Source organism: Saimiri boliviensis, chromosome 16 (genome assembly GCF_048565385.1).
Source record: "Saimiri boliviensis isolate mSaiBol1 chromosome 16, mSaiBol1.pri, whole genome shotgun sequence".
Taxonomy (NCBI): domain Eukaryota; kingdom Metazoa; phylum Chordata; class Mammalia; order Primates; family Cebidae; genus Saimiri; species Saimiri boliviensis.
In genome coordinates, this window is record NC_133464.1 from 673459 (window position 1) to 691026 (window position 17568).

Sequence of the window (17568 nt, forward strand, 5' to 3'; positions counted from 1 at the left end):
AATAAAATTCACAGTAACCCAAATTAACAAGTAGGTATAAAATCTTATGGTCTTTTTTCAATGCACTATGTACTTTTTAAAGCATTTTTTCTCAAATTAGGACCCCAATATTATAGTAGATTTTTCACTGAAATCTTGCAATTTGTTAAAAACCTGAAAGGTTATATGTTCACGGTTGTTTCCCTAAGAGACAAGAACGATGGCGGCAGATCCGGCGTCTCTGTCGGGAAGTTGAGGCGGGAAACGACAAAGCCACGCTGGGAGCGAGTGGGCCAGAGAAAGGGAGGCACCTCCCGTGGGGGAAGCTCTGTTCTGGTTGATTCATATTAGAAAGGGGGAGCTCTGTTCTGGTTGATTCATATTAAAAAGGCAGGTAAACTTTTCAAAAATGGACACAAAATTTAAAAATATGTAAAATTCCACATTTTGGAAGTTAATGAAGCTGTTATTGCGGAATGACACAAAATCATCCTATTAATGACAGTCCTACCATCCTGGGATTGGGCAGCGCGTGGATTTTCAGAGCAGTGTGACTTCCTGATCTCATTCCGTCATGACCAGAGGCTCCAGGTCGCCTCACCAGCCTCCACGCAGCACCTGCCAGTGTAGCCAAATGCCAGGTGCCTTCGGCTCACACAATTCCCCCTTTGGCTGCCTTTCCTGTTTTCCCTCAGGTCTCATTCCAATCTTTTGACTGTTTCCATGTGTTTTAAGAGCAACAGGATTTTTAAAAGTAAATTTTATGGGACTAAGTATTTGAGAAAATTATCAGACAAATGCTCTCCTCAAAGGATTTTGTTGTGTGCTTTTTTTTAATTAAATGCACTGCACACATATAACATTATGCTCAAAATAATTGACCAGATGACTCAGCGTCTGCTTCAAGTCACAAGTAGAACCTTCTGTGGGGCTCCTGTCCCAGCCTCCTGGGGACGTCTGTCTGTCAGGACCCCTTTGACTCCATTCTGGTTCTTAAAGCCGGAAGCTCTGTTTGCTTCATTGGCATGAAGAGTGGGGGCCCAGCAAGACCCACTGGGTTATCTGCCTTTGTCTAGACAGTTGGTAACATGTTGATTTGCTAATTACTAAGGGAAGTGTTAGACATTATCTCCTCTGAAATCACGCAAATCCTCCTACAAATGTTTTCAACCTAACTTTGCTGTTTACCCCTCTTTCCTGAGTCTGACTTCCCCCCATATCTGCTGCATAATAAAAAGCAGAAGGTATGAGCCACCCTTTTATCAGCATTTTTATCACAGCTTCCTAGATTAATACAGGCCTAGAAAGATAGCAGGACTTACACGGGACTCTGGAAGCAATGGTTCTGAATAATCTCATTCAACTACGCAATAATATTCTGACTCCAGGTATAATAGAGACAGCAAAAAGAAGTATCCCAACCTTAGATACATTTTATAAATACATGACACAGCATAAAAATAAGACAAAAATAAACTCAAGAAAAGAAGGTGGGATTTTTTTTTTTTTTTTTTTTTTTTTTTTTTTTTTTTTTTTGAGATATAGTCTCGCTCTGTTGCCCAGGCTGGAGTGCAAGGGTGCAATCTCAGCTCACTGCAACATCTGCATCCTGGGTTCAAGCAATTCTCCCTGCCTCACCCTCCCAAGTAGCTGGGATTGTGGGTGCCTACCACCACACCCAGCTAATTTTTGGTACTTTTAGTAGAGATGGGGTTTCGCCATGTTGGCCAGGCTGGTCTCAAACTCCTGACTTCAAATGATCCACCTGCCTCGGCCTTCCAAAGTGGTAGGATTACAGGCATGAGCCACTGCGCCTGGCCAATATCTTTATAATTACCATACGATATAAGCATTTTAAGGTCTTTCGAAAGAAAGGGGGTTCCACTTAGGAGAAATATAACTAAAATCACCTGAATAATTTCTTGATTTTCCTGTCTCTGTTAGCAGAAATACTGTTATTATATGCACTGTTAAAATTAAAGTGTTCCTAAGTGCCCTGACTATTAATTAAAATATCTACTATAGGTTTATTGCAGAGGCAGCTTACAGGGACTGGACCCAAACCCTTCCGGGTCTGTCCAGACCCACTGTGTGGCCTTGAGCAGCTGTTTAAACTCTCTGAGCCTGGGAGCAGAGAACCCCATGAGAGGCAAGAGCTCTGCCTGTCTTGTTTCTGGTTCCCAGTGGACACAGACACATCCCCTAGTGTGGAATGAATGAAGGCACTTCAGTCTTCTGAGCTGTAGGATGGAAATCATGAGAACCACTTGCTTATCCACTTCTCAAGATTGTGATAAGTATGCAGTGAGACACCACGCATGAGCTTTCATACAAGTTTCTGTCACTGTCATGAATATGCTAATCACCAGGCAGTGTTCGCTGTAAGACGCCATCGCAGTTACCTTGAGACTGTGATACCCGTCCAGTGAGGCACGGTACACGGGCTGTCATACGGGACTTTCACCAGGGCACAGCCATCATTCTTCACCAGCATTTCTCCCGCTGGGAGTTGCCAGAAGTTCTGAGACGTGAAGATGAGTGGGCCAACAGCTGCCTCTCCACTATCGTGCTTGTGGATTTTCTAATTCTAGTCTTCCCCAGGTGCAGCCCACCTAGAGTGTCTCAGAATATATCCTTGTCACTCCCCAGCTAGCCCCCAGTTCTCCCACCTGACCAGCTGTCCCCTTCCTGGCTCCCACCCCCCGCCTTAGCTGTGTCCATGCCCGGTCCCACCGGGAAGAGGGGCGAGGCTGGAGGTGCGGCTTTCCTGTCCCTCAGACCCACTTCCTCTACTCTGAAGAGCCAGGAAGGGGAATGTCACAAAGCACAGGCGCTGACGCCGCCGGGAAGGTTCCCAGAGACCGCCTTCCTGCCAGCAGGGCCTGGCACGCCCAGAAAGAAGGATCACTTGGGGACACCAGTCACGGCATCAAAGTAATAATCCCAGGTAAAACTGTCATTACTCAGCCATCAATTTCCCTTTCATTCTGATCTTACACATGCCCAGAATGGTGAACAAAGAAGAAAAACCATAATCTCACCCCTAGACACACAAAAACAGAAAGACCGTAATCCCACCCCAGACGCACCAAAGCAGAAAGACCATAATCCCACCCCCAGATAAACAACAGCAGAAAGACCATAATCCCACCCCCAGGCACACCAATGTTTCATATACTAAGAAGACCAGCTCCAGGTATTACCTTTTAAGGTTTAAAGTTCTTTGTCAGAAGAAAATCTAAGTCAAGAGCTATTTTTAAACCATCAAGGCATTCTAATATAATAATGATAAAACTAGTTAATAAATAGTTATCATTACTATGCATTAATAGACTGATCCATTTCCTGGAGAATGAAGACACGTAAATACATTTGATCATAGAGCATTTTGCTTTAGAGTGGAAGGTATATTCGCCGTTTCTTTTAGAAAGAAGCCAGATTCCTCAATTATTTTAAATAACTGTAACTCATCTGGTTGTTTGAGACTTTCCAAAGATGCCCCAATCAAAGGGCCGTGAGGTGAATCCCCAGCAGTTTCTGTTGAATTATTTCTGCGGGAGCGGCCGAGCCCCCCAGACGTCACCCAACCCCTCAGTTCAGCCATCAGAGCTTCACTTTCTAGGGAGCTCGGTTCCCCTCAATCTGCCCAGCCCTCTGCCCTCAGGGAAACACCCTACATTATCCCCATCCTGGCGGCTTCCCAGCAGAGCACCGCTCCCGGCTCGCACACGCAGCAGGTTTCCTGTTTTCCTGCCTGTACCGGCTCCAAGGCTGCAGGGGCTTAATCTGGGAAGCGGAGCAGTTGGAGCCCACGGACACCCTGGGGAGAACCGCGCGAGGGGCCGCGCTGTGAGATTCTGTCAGGGCCTCTGCACCGTCAAGCAGAAAAACGCGACCTGGCTCTTCGAAATGAAGTTTTCCCAGAAAATGCGTAGGTTTGAATGAATGGAAAAGATGGAAAAGGAGCACACTCTGGTGTTCCCGTTACGCGTGGTGGCCTGTTCTTCGTAAGAAAACCTAACGGGCAGAGAGGCCACGAGGAACAGACGCAGAGTCAGAAAAAGGCAGATAGAGAGACTGAGAAGGCAGAGACAGGAGCGGGGAGAGAGAGGGAGGGAGGGAAGAAGGGAGGGGAGGGGGGGAAGAAAGAAGAAAAGAGAGAGAAAGAAAGAAAGAAAGAGAAAGAAAGAGAGAAGGCAAGCAAGCCTAGGGAGGGAGAGGCAGGAGAGAGAAGGCGAGTGAATGAACGATTGGCCAGCGCCCTGCAAAGCGCGAAGCGTCCCGAAGGCAGAGCTCAAAGGAGGCGCGGGGACCGGAGTCTCTCCAGGGTCCGCCCGCGCGGCCGGGGACCCGCGGACTCCCAGCCCCGGGGTCCCCACGCGCCCCCGCCCGCGCTCACCTGCGGCGTCCAGCAGGGCCAGGGGCCCGGGCGCCGGCGGCTGCATCCCGAGGCCGTGGGCCGCACCGGCTCCGGGCGACGGCGACAGTCCCAGTCCCAGCGCCCAGCGCCGCCCCTTTCCCCTCCCCGCGCGCCCACGCGCTCCCTCCCCCCCGCTCCCCCTCCCCCTCCGCTCCCCCCACCCCGTCCCCACATCTCCCTCCCACCCCCTCCCGCCGCCTCCTGGTTCCTGGAAATCAGGACGTCCGGGAAAGGAATGCGCGTGCCGCGGCCAGGAGTGGAAGACAGACCCCAGAGGGACACGCCTGGGGAGGACCCGGGGGGGCCTGGCACGGCGGTGCCACGGGGTGGGCCGTCAGGGGTTCTCCTCCCCATTGGGGTGACAGGCCTCCTGGGGACCGCAGGGCAGGCCAGGCCAGTCCTGGATCCCTGTTTTCAGAGGGCAGCGCGTCTGTTAAAACTCAGTCTGCCGTGAATGAGCGCATGAGGAGCAGGCGCGCCTGCAGCCCCTCGGCAGCCCCAGGTCCGGCTAAGTGGCCTCGCCAAGGCCCGCGCGGCGTCCACAGCGCTGCAGCTGTTCCGAGGAAAATCTGCTGCTGGGAAGAAGGGCGAGGAAACGCGCCAGAGAGCGTGCCTCACACCGCAGCAGGGAAAACCGAGGTCCTTCTAAAGTTATTTTTAACATCTTTGAGTCAAGGACATCAGCAGTCCCTTCACAAGCGAAGATGCTTGAACGACCACTGAACTCAGCCCCTAGAATTAGGGTAACACCGTGGGGACAGGATGACGCTGTTTCACCCTCATCCTATCGGAAAACCCTTAAACAACTTGAAGAGTGTTAATGAAAACATGGGAATCTGCACTCACTGCTGGCTGGGGGAACACGCGTGGTGCCACCACTGTGAAAGCAACATGCCGGGAAATTGAAGGTGTGGATGGCAAGCCAGCAACCTTCTCTTCATAGACGCGCCCAGGAACGTAAACACAGATAGGCTCCTTAGAGCCAGGAGCCGTGGTTCTCAGCCATGCTGTCTTTAAAGTCATCTAGGAATGTCTTTAAAAGAACAAAATTACTGCTGTCCTGAACCCAGAGCAGATCAATCGAATCAGAATTTCTGGGAAGAAACGAATTGCTAAGAATTCCCTAGTCCTTCTAATAGGCCATCCACTGTGAGAGAGAAACTTCCATGAGAAGAATGTATGTACAAGAAGACACACACAGAATATCGTCCACAACACTGTGTGTCCAGAACAACGGCACAGCCCGAACATCCAGCACGGGGAGACATGATAGAGAAATGGGTGTATACAGTGAAATACCACATGGCAGTTAAAATAAATGAGAGCCACACAGATCAATGTGAATAAATGCCGAAAACACAATGTGGGGCAAAAATACACGTGCACAGTGCAACAGCGAGTATGAGAACATTTACGTTAAGTTTCAAACAGGAAAACCAACACTATTCATTCACTGATCCTCTCAACACTTACTGAACATCCGTAATATACCAGACACTGTACCAGGTACTTGGGACGTATCAATAAGCAAGGCAGACAAGGCTCCTGGTGGGGAACAGAGACCATGAATAATAATAAGACAAACAAGAAAAATGCACACATGTTAGAGGGCAGTACATGCTATGGAATACATACATACACACACACACACACACATGCATACATACACAGCCAGGCAATACGTGCTATGGAATACATGCACACACATATGTGCACACACACACACAGCCAGGCAATACATGCTATGGGATACATACATACACGCATATGTACACATACATATACATACACATACATACATGCTTGCACACGTACATGTACAGCCAGGCAATACATGCTGTGGAATACATGCATACTTGCACACACATGCACACGTACATACACACCCAGGTAATGCAGGCCACAGGGAAGGAAAGAGGGGAGAAGAAACAAAACAGGAAGTAGAGTGTGGGAGAGGGAGTGAGCCACGGTTTTGAAGTAGTGAAAAGAGATCTCAGTGAGAGGTGATGTGGAAACCCAAGCTTGGCATGGACGTGGTTGCTCTCCCAGACATCTGGGGCAGAGGGTCCAGGGGAAAGGAACCCCATGCAAAGGCCCTGGGGTGGAGCTGTCCAGGCCCAGGGTAGCAGCAAGGAGACCAGGGTGCCAGAGGCTGCAGGGACTAGGTGGAGGACATCAGGGGTGAGCTGCAGGACCTCTGGCCTTTGCTCTAAGGGATGTGGGGATTCTTGAAGGGGCCTATGTAGAAGGATCACTGGAGAGCAGTTGTAGAGTGGCAGGGTAGATGCCAAGAAACTGGTTTTAGGATATTATGATGCAGCAGGAGGTGATGGTGGCTTGGCCCAGGTTGGGAAAGTGCAGGTGATGAGACAAAGTCAGCCCAAATTCATATCATGTCAATACATTAATACTGCATGTAAGTTATGTGTCAGCACAAGTCACGTGTGCAGATACACGGACACCAAGAGTCGTGTGTGCAGATGCACGGATGTCATGAGTCATGTATGAAGATGCATGGACGTCATGATCGTGTGTGTGCAGATACACGGACACCATGAGTTATGTGGGCAGATGCACGGATGTCATGAGTCATGTGGGCAGATGCATGGATGTCATGTGTTGTGTGTGGGCAGATGCATGGACGTCATGAGTCATGAGTGGGCAGATGCATGGACGTCATGAGTCGTGTGTGTACAGATGCATGGATGTCATGATCATGTGTGGGCAGATGCATGGATGTCATGAATCGTGAGTGGGCAGATGCATGGACGTCATGATCGTGTGTGGGCAGATGCATGGATGTCATGATCGTGTGTGGGCAGATGCATGGACGTCATGAATCGTGAGTGGGCAGATGCATGGATGTCATGATCGTGTGTGGGCAGATGCATGGACGTCATGAGTCGTGTGTGGGCAGATGCATGGACGTCATGATCGTGTGTGGGCAGATGCATGGACGTCATGATCGTGTGTGGGCAGATGCATGGATGTCATGAGTCGTGAGTGGGCAGATGCATGGATGTCATGATCGTGTGTGGGCAGATGCATGGATGTCATGATCGTGTGTGGGCAGATGCATGGATGTCATGAGTCGTGTGTGGGCAGATGCATGGACGTCATGAGTCGTGTGTGGGCAGATGCATGGACGTCATGATCGTGTGTGGGTAGATGCATGGACGTCATGATCGTGTGTGGGTAGATGCATGGACGTCATGATCGTGTGTGGGCAGATGCATGGACGTCATGATCGTGTGTGGGCAGATGCATGGACGTCATGAGTCGTGAGTGGGCAGATGCATGGATGTCATGATCGTGTGTGGGCAGATGCATGGACGTCATGAGTCGTGAGTGGGCAGATGCATGGATGTCATGATCGTGTGTGGGCAGATGTATGGACGTCATGATCGTGTGTGCAGATGCATGGATATCATGAGTCGTGTGTGGGCAGATGCATGATGTCATGAGTCAAGTTATCCGCTCGCCTGGGCCTCCCAAAGTGCTGGGATTACAGGTGAAAGCTACTGCCCCTGGCCACAGCCTGTTACATTTGAAGAAATAAATGGACAAAAGAAAAAGAAAGGGAGGAAAGGCAGTGCCTGCTGGGCTCTGCAGGCAGAGTCCCACTCTGAGCTGCCGGGTGCCCAGCTTCTTCCACCCTGAGAGCAGCCCGGGGATTCCCATGTTAATCTCATCCCACTGGGCTCAGGGGGCCTTTTCAAAGAGGAGATAAAGTGCCTGCCAGGCGTGGGGAATGCACAAGGGCTGACGAGAGCATGGCGGACTCAGAACGTCCTTGGGGGGCTCCCTGAGCAAGCCCCCTGCCCCCCGCCTCCTCTCTCCAGACCTGCACCTTAGAAGTGGTGGGAAGCACAGCCCCGCTCCCCACCCACAGTCAGCTGCTGTCCTTCCTTCCTGCCAGCCTGCCTTCTTCCTCTGCTCACGCAGAGATACAGGGGTCCCCAAGACTGTTCACCCTCCCCTCGCCCTAACTCTCTGTGGTACTCAGATCTCTAAACCATTCCTGCAACATCCAGTGAGATAGGGAAGCAACACACTGGCTCCGAGGGCCAGGGGCTGGCTCCCCACTGTCCTGTCCTGGGCATGGACCATGCTCGGAGCAGGGCTGGGCTGGGTGCTGGGCTATGGAAGTACAGGAGTGATCAGTGCCCCGGGGCCCGTATGGAGCTCAGAGGCTGCTGGAGAAGAGACAGGAAGACTGAGCCCCTCCCAGGCGACACCCCTGTGTGAAGCTTAGCACTGAGAGGCCACAGAAGGTACACAGGGAGGATTCCCAGGAGGAGCGACACAGAGCTGAGAGTGGGAGGGTAGGGAGCCAGGCTGCTTGGGCCCTTCCTCGAGGATTGGGTGAATCTGTTATCCCCAAGCAAGCTCCAGGAAACAGGAGACAGGCCGGGTGCTAGCTTGATGGGGGCAGTGGATGGGGTTGCCCAAGAAACACTGTGACCTGTGAGCATCTGGGAAAGTGTTGGGCTTGAGAGGAGTCCAGGAGCCAGAAGTCACACGATTGTCAGTCTTTACAGTGGGACAGGTCCTTGTGGGTTGTTCCAGTTACTACAACAGTGGGACAAATGACCCTATAACTCAGTGGCTTGAAAAACAACATTTATTTAGTTCAAGCTGAAATTTGGGCAAGGCTTGGGGTGGACACCCTGACTCTGCTCTGCTCAGGCTTAGCTAGGGTGGCTCCCAGGACTGGTGCATGGCTGACTATGGCTGTGCCTGTGACCTCAGGGTGATGGGGCTTCCTCACAACATGGAGGCTGGGTTCCCAGGAACGTCAGGTGAGAGAGAGCTGGGTGGAGTCTGTGGCACCTTCCATGACCCAGCCTCGGCTTCACGCTGTCACCTCTGCCACTTTCTCTTCAGCAACACAATGACAAAATTCAAAGGAAGAAAGAAGAGACTCTCCCTGTGTGTGGGAAATAGAATGGTGATGTGGTCGTTCGGAGAAAATATAATTTGCATAGAGATCGCTGTGCCAAGACAGGACTCGCACTACAGAGGAGGCTGGAAGATGAACAAAGTGACAACCAGAGACAGCGAACCTTTTCCTCTGACTTCAGCAGGTATTTAGCAGCTGTTTGGGCAGCTTGGACTGGGAACTGCTGAAGGCTCCCTAAACCACAGTTAATTAGGCCAGCGTGGAGGAGGCAGCCACGCCAGGCAGGAAGATGGTCCTGGAGCCAAGGAGGAGGCAGCTGTGCCAGGCAGGGAGATGGACCTGGGATCTGTGGAGGAGGCAGCCACGCCAGGCAGGGAGACTGTCCTAGAGCCATGATGTGTGCATCAGAGGCACCCAGAGAGAATAGGAGCTGCCAGAAAAACACAAGGAAGCCCAGAAACTCAGAGAGCACAAACGAATCACAGTTTTTATTGTGTGAATATGCTAAATATCCTACAGTGAATATTCATTTGTAATAAGAAAAACAGTCAGTTTTAAAGTCATGGTTTCCTGGAATTATAGAAAGAAATAAAAACAAAGACACAATTCCCCTCCCCACAAGCAGAGTGGAGTCTTGGTGGTGGGCGCTCCCCTGCCATACCCAGCGGTGCTCCTGCTTCAGGAGTTCACTTGGCTCAGTTACAGCAGGAGGTTCTGATGCTGCAGAGCTCAGAGCACAGAGGCTAAGAACGCCAGCTCAGAGGTCTTACTGTGTGTGTGTATGTCTGTGTGTGCACATGTGCATGTATGCATGTGTGCATGGCTGGGGGTGGATGGGTGCACCTGACTGTGAGTGCATGTGGTGTATGTGACGGGGTGTGCATGGTTGGATGTGCATGATTGTGTGTGTGTGTGGGTGTACGACTGTGTGGGGGGGTGGGTATACATGACTGCCTGAGTACGTGTGCTATATGTGTGGGTGTGTGTGCATGGCTGGGTGTGCATGACTGCATGTGTGTATGTGTGGGTGGGTACACATGACTGTGTGTGTGGTATATGTGTGGGTGAGTGTGCATGATTGTGCATGACTGCATGTGTAGGTGAGTACACATGACTGCATGCATGTGTGCATGTGTGATGGGCGCACATGACTGTGTGAATGTGTGTGGGTATATGTGTGGGTTGGTGTGGATGACTGTGCACATGGGTACATATGGGTACGTGTGCATAGTTGGGTGTGCATGACTGCTCGTGTGTGGGTGGGTCCACATGACTGCGTGTGTGTGCAAGTGTGAGTGGGTGCACATGACTTCATGTGTGCATGTGGTATATGTGTGGTGGTGTGTGTGTGATTGGGTGTGTGTGCATGTGTGAGTGAACATGACTGAGTGTGTGTGTGTGCGTGCGTGTGTGTGCATAATTGTGTGCATGTGTGTGCATGATTGTGTGCGCACATGTGTGCGTGTGTGCGTATGATTGTGTGTGTGCATGATTGTGTGCACATGTGTGCGTGTGCGTGCATGATTGTGTGCGCACGTGTGCGTGTATGATTGTGTGCGCGTGTGTGCATGATTGTGAGCACATGTGTGTGCGTGTGTGTGCGCATGTGTGTGTGCGTGTGTGTCTCACACCACATTGGTTCTGCTCAGGTGCTCTGCAAAATGTCTGCAATCTGACTTCTCCAAGTCTGAAAGGTCAAATGTGCACCATCAGCAGAACTGAGGGCCTCTTAAACAGGCAAATGCTCCCCAGACCAGATGCATTCCCAGCTTCCATGCCTGGAATTAACGTATTTCCTGCAACACCAGGCCTGGCAGAGCTAGGCAAAGTCAACCAGGGTCTGGAGTTGCCAGAATGCAACTTCTGCCACTGACATCATCATTGTGGCCAAGAACTGCCTTCTGAGACCACGCAAAAAATCCCCAGATAAACTTCCCGGAAAGTAGTCAAGAAGTTCATTATACCTAAGTTAGGAGGTGACCAGTCCTAAATGGTAACTGAATTCCTTGTGATGTCTTACAAATCCTCTGCTTTCTAACTCCATAAATTATTTGTGCTTTTCCCTGGAGCTCTTCTGAGAATTTCCTTTAGAGAGCTTTGGACTCGGAAGCAGTCAGCATCAGATCACCCGAGGTCACCTCACGGTGAATTGTGCGATAAGCAACAAAATCTCAATAAAGCTAAAAGCATCAGCACAGCAAAGACCTTAAAGAATCTGCTTCCTCAGCCACAGAGGCAGCACAACCAGAAAGCAACTCGCAGAGCTGAAAGCAATGGGTTTGCAGGGAATGAGAAAACGCAAGGAAGGCGGGCCATGCGAAACACCCGCCTGTGTCTGTAAATGGCAGACACCCACCGCGATGTCCAGATGCACTGAGGGGTCTGGACATGCAGAGGGAGAGCCAAGAGGGTGACCACACAGCATTCACATCTGGTGGCTCTGGCCCCAGAAGCCAGAGACACTGTGGACACTGTCCCCTTGAAGCCTGGGGCAGAGAAGAAATCTCTTCCCTACACATAGAAGGCATCTCCACAAGGAGCTGTCTCAACAGCATGACCATAGAAATCAGTCCTCAGGACCCTGGAACCAGCACCAGGAATGCCAGCTCTGGTTCTGCGAGACGGCAGCATTCCTCCCACGTCTGCCACAAGGGACCACGCAAGGGAGCAGAGACATGGGAGTTACAGAGCACTCGGCCTCCCCACAAGGACCTGCTCAGGTAACTGCAGCCGGCATCAAGTAGGAGGATTCACATGTGTAGTCACCACACAGAGACACAGACATGTGCATGTACACACACACATACACACACGCACACATATGCACATACACCACACAGAAACAGACATGCAGACACACATGTACACACGTATGCACGCACATCACAGGCACAGACATGCACGCACACACACGCCCACATCACACAGACATGCACGCATGTACACACATATGCACACACACACACACACATATGCCCACACATCACACAGAGACACAGACATATGCGTTGGGGAGGCAGTGGGGACAGCGTCGGGGAGGTGGCAGGGTCGTAAGGCTTCCCAGGACCTCCAGAGGGACTGTGGGCCTGCTCACAGCTCCATCTTAGCCCCATGAGCCCCATCTTTGACTCAGACCCCAGAGCTGTAAGAGGCTAAGCATGTGTGTGTGTTAGGCTTCCACGCACAACAGTACCCTGAGGGTTCCAGCATCCTGGACACCTCCATGCTGGGTGTGCAAGGATCTTCCAATGGCTGCTGTGCTGCAATTGCTTAAGGGAATCGCGTCCAGATCCCTGATTTCCAGATGTAATCTCTCCCACAGTAGATCTGGCCGTGGACAGGGCTCCACTGCGTCTCCTTCCCAACTGACAGCCACCAAGAGGGGCCAACCCCATCCCAGCCCAGCCTTCCTGGGGTGCAGCTCTCCCTGCGTGACCCTCAGGCCCTGAACACAGAAGCAGTCGCAGAGCACAGGGCAAGGCCAGGCTCCGGGTGAGAACCGTGGATTCTGTGCCTGCCCGGGAGATTCGTGCAGGGCCCAGCCTTCTCCTCATCCATGCCCAGGAGCCAGGGCAGGCGGACCCAGAGGGAGGGTCGTCACTGGGCACCTCCCCACGTCCTAACAGTTCTGACAGAAGCCGGACCCATTCCACCAACTGCTTTGAAAATAAGGACTGGCTCCCAGCCAGGTCACCCACGTCTGTTTGGTGAACTCCAGCCAAGCCTTGCCCAAGCACCACGTGCAGACTCATCACAGCCTCACGTTAGGGGCCATCACCAGTGCTGTGCCAGACGAAGACGCCAAGGCTCCAGGCAGCAGCGTGAGCAGCCCAGGGTCACACAGCCGGCGGCGGCAGAGACGGGGCCAGACCCAGCCCCCGCCAAGCTGACGCACGGCCTGTGCGCCCCAAGACCTGGACGGAAGGACCCCGTCTGCGGATCCCCCGTCCCGTGGCAAATGCACTAAAGGGCACACGTTGTGCTGCTGCGTCTCCAGAAGGGATACTCTTTCCAACCATACCAAACGTACTTCAGATGCAAACCTGACATGGTCACATTTCTGAAAACTCCTTGAGAGCTGAGAGCTGGGACCTCAGGCCTTCGTGTCAGACGTGGAAACCGAAGCCATGCCTGAACAATCTCAACACTGCTGTTGCTGTGGCCCAGAGCGGACCCCCACAGCCCATATGCTTAACGGCAGGGCAGGGACGCTGGCCAGGGTCTGGCGCCCCTGGAACCCCTCCTGCCCCAGGGCCCAAGCCGGTGTCCCGTGGCCGGAGATCAGGGCGGTCCCCGGGGATCAGGGTATTTTTTTAATGTAACTGACTTTAGCTCTTCAAAAGGCAATCAGGAGATGAGGAAATCTGTCTTCCGCCAGACTAAAGATAATTAAAGAGACTGGATGAATTGTTACTGACTGTAAGGAGATAATTCCTCAGAACCGCTAGAAAAAATGCCTGCTATCCTTCCTAATTCCAAACTCCTTCCTGCTTAGAGGAGAATGTTTAAAGTGCCCCACGTGCCCCGAGGCTTCCTACCTTGGCTTCCTTTTCATGAGCATGGATCCTGTAAAGCAGAAAGCATCTGAGTGAGACAGGCCTCCGTCCATTGAGGTCATTTCCAAGGTCAAGGGCACGCGCAGGAGGCAGGTCCGGGCCTTTCCCCAAGAAGATTTTGAGGGTTTCGAGATTTTAAAGGGGAAACGTTGGCTTGAGGGGAAAGAGGGTGGGTTTGGTCGTGTGCCTGAGACCCCTTGTTGCAGGAGAGAGAACAGGCAGGACCATAGCGGATGGTGCGTCCGTCTTGGGCTCAGAAAGTCGGACTTGCATGAGGCCAGGGGGACACCGAACCTCTGCTGGGAACGCAAGGAAGGCGCTCGCGGCAGGGCTGGGCTTCCGGCTTCGCCCGTTTCCTGTGGCAGAGAATTCAGGCCCCAGACTTCATTTCCCCTTCACGCCCCCACTGTTGCCCAAGAAACCACAGAGACTCCTAAAAGTTTTCCCTTCACAAGCTGCGAGCAGATCAAGGTCTGGGAGGCGGGACGGACGAGGAGGGAGCGCCTAGTGTACGCCTTGCACTGTGGCTGCCACGTGCACATTCTGCCTCATCCCATCCTTGCCACGTGGCGGCCATTTCCCAGATGACGAAAGTGAGGCACGCAGAATTGAGTAACTTTTTTCAGAGTCAAGTAGCTGGCTAACCCAGCTGCGTCTGATTCTAACCCTAACCACGTCTCCCAAAGGGGGAGCACCTGGAGCCTGCACGTGTGCTTTCAGGTTGATCTGTCACTCAGTCCACACCCGCGGCTGAGTCTCCTCCTGAGCAGGATGCTAGACCAGCTGCTGAGATGAGTCGGGCCGTTCCACCCTTTAAGAACCTACAGTTGAAGTAGGAAGCAAGAGACAGGAGCCAGCGGTGAAGACACGAAGCACGCAGCCGCGACTGCCCTGCTGGAGACTTCACGGGAAGCCCAGGATGTGGCCGGCCCCCGCGCAGATCAGGAGCTCACTGACCCACCAGCACTTCAGGCAGGGGCCACCAACCGTGGCCGCATGTGAGGGGCCCCAGGGGCTGCTGAGGACCCGGATACTCAGGACACGGGCCTGAGCCCCATGCACAACAGTCTCTGGAGGGGTGGATAGTCAGAGGTCCCCAGATTCTTCTCTTAGCAGCCAGGCCTGGGGTGGGGAGAGGAGCAGTGGGTGAGCCGCTCCCTGTGGGGTCCGCAGTGGTTCCAGGCAGAGGCCGTGTTGTCAGACCTTGGAGGGTAGCACTGAGAGGGCAGAATTCCAGGAGGTGGGGCAAACCCTAACCCTGGCCCTCATCCTGGGCCTGGCAACACCTCATCGCAGCCCCTCTTCCTCCTGCAACCCACAGTAGATTCTCCAGCACGAGCGCCAGGGAGATGCCCTGTCCTGGAACCCATCCAGCACCCACTCCGAGCGACGAGAGGGGCAGGCCCTGCCCCAGACACCAGGGCACGGGGCCTCTCCTCCCGCCCCCACTCCCGTCTGCCTGCTAAACTCATGGGCCTCTCCCACACACACAGGCTCCCGCACACAGGTATGCACACGCTCGCCCAGGCTGCCAAGCGCACACACATGTGCACACACTCACACAGGAACTGGCCCGGGCCCAGGCTGTGCGGCGTCGTGGTGGCTGGAGTGGGCGGGGCTAAGACATCGGCCATTGGCCACACTTGCCCCTGCGTCCACTGCGGGGCTCCGGCAGCCTTTCACGGCCAGCATGCCTATGACCTTCCAGCCGCAGAGAGGGTGGATGTCCCGTGTGGCCTGGTGCTCATACCCCTGGGTCTGCAGCCAGGCCTGACCAGGAAGCCACCGAGATCACCTGCCCCCGCTCTGCCGTCTCTCCATCCCACCCTCCCCGGGAAGCCACTCCTAGCTTTCCATCCAGGCCTGTGAATCCCCTTCTTCCTGTTTCCCTGCCTCTTTCTCCTCCGGTTTAGGCTTTGGAGAAACCAGGAATAAAGACTTGCCAGGAGCTCCCACACGGGCCCTCCCTGGAGCCCCAGATTCCACCGGCCCCCACTGGAATAGGGGGGGAAGTGGAGGAAGATCTTACGAGCAGCGTCCGGAACAGCGAGCAGGATGATTCCAGACTCACCGGATTGGGCCCCAGGGCAGGCGATGAACCCTGACTCCCCCCAGGGAGAGGGGCCTCCCCCACCACACTGCCCTGGGCGGGGAGGGAGCCGCTGGGTCCGCGAGGGAATGGGCCTCCCCGGTGCCCTGTGAGTCGAGAGCTGTGACGTTTTTGCATGAAAGTAGGGCCGCAGGAACTGGGGGTGGAGGTGGCCGTGGCACTACTGAGTTCAAAAGAAGCTCCTTGAGGGCAGGGACCTTCGCCCCAGTCCTTCCCTCGTCGGACAGAGTCAGCTCACGGGAGGCACCCCCTGAAAAAAGGCTGCAGGAAGACCCTGCCTGGCAAACTCCCAAACCCTGACCAGCACCTGCCAGGCCAGGGCCACGGGGACGCCTGGTCCTCTCCTGCCTGTGCCCACCATGGCCCCTGCCTGGGCAACAGGACACAGGACACCCACTGGACCCACGGGGGCCCGACTGCTGGGAATAACTGCTGGCCTGAGCAGCTGCGTCAACAAGACTCAGACAGTGATGTGGCTCTGTGAAGGTGGCAATTCCATGAACCGGGGAGCCCGGTCCCTCCGTTTGTTCAGAGCCGCAGCATCCTGGCCCCAGCACGGGTGGGAGTCACCGCCGAGGCACCCGTGTGTGCGTGTGTCCTGGCTCTCAGCTCTCAGGGATCGGTAGCGCTGGCAGCAAAACATGACCCTTCCTGTAACCAAATATCCCACGAAACGGAGCAGGAGATGAATAATGTAAGTCGAGCCGTGAGGGAGCAGGAGGGGCTGCCCCGCCTGTCTGCAGGCTCCAGGGTGACGGCAGGAAGGAGACAGGAGGTGCCTTCAGAGACATGAATTTTTTAAAATTGAGAACACTCCTTGGGCTTTGCCAGAAGGCCTCTGTCACCGTGTGACCCGGGACTGCTCCAGGGTTCTCGGCAGGAAAGGCAGAATTACACCCCATGGGAAACCTGAAGCCTCCCCTCCCCACCCCCGAGCCTTGGACTGGGCAACGGCGGCTCATCCGGGGCCTCCTGTCTTAGGTGACGTTTCTCTCAAGTGCAGAGTGCAGCGGCCTCGGCACCGCGCCTTTGCAGCTGAGAAACCAGACCCGCCGGACAGTTGGCCTCCGAGCACACCTCGCGTACTGGATACCCACAGCCAGCAGGAGAACCCCAGGGCCCCGAGCTGAGGCTCCCCGAGCCACCCTGCCCAGGCCTGTGGGAGAAAGCCAGGTTCACCGTGCTTCACACTGTCGTCCTCAAACCCCGGCACGACGCCGCACCCTTGGGAACACTCAGCCTTCAGCCCATTTGCCTCGGAAATGAAAACGCTGAACTTGGAAGAACATTTCACTACTGTAACTGGGGGACTGGGGTTTGGTTCTTTAAAAATCAAATCACGCCTTCCCATCTTCATTTTAAATTGCCTAGATAGAACCCAAAGTCAATCTCACATTTATTTTTAATTTCATGTTACGAAATTGAGGCTCTCTTTCAAAACTGCTCTTCTGTTGACTGGCATCATGCCTGCAATCTGTATGTTTTATTTGCAATCGAGGCCTGTTTAGGTGCCTAAACACTCACAGAGGGGGCCAACACCCATTCTAAAACAAAACCCACCGGGCCCCAGAGATGGCACAGCGTTTCCAGGACTCACTGT

The 17568-nt window shown here is 53.5% G+C and overlaps 1 protein-coding gene across 6 annotated transcripts in view; it reads right to left on the minus strand.

Annotated features, from left to right (window-relative positions):
• TMEM255B (transmembrane protein 255B) overlaps positions 1–4484 on the minus strand; it is a 45658-nt gene extending 41174 nt beyond the window's left edge. For all 6 annotated transcript variants that reach the window (XM_074387389.1, XM_074387388.1, XM_074387391.1 and 3 more), the window contains exon 1: positions 4379–4484. In XM_074387389.1, coding sequence (XP_074243490.1) covers positions 4379–4424 — 46 coding nt within the window. In that variant the 5' untranslated portion in view covers positions 4425–4484. The remainder of the gene's footprint in view (positions 1–4378) is intronic.
• Between the last annotated feature and the right edge of the window lie 13084 nt (positions 4485–17568).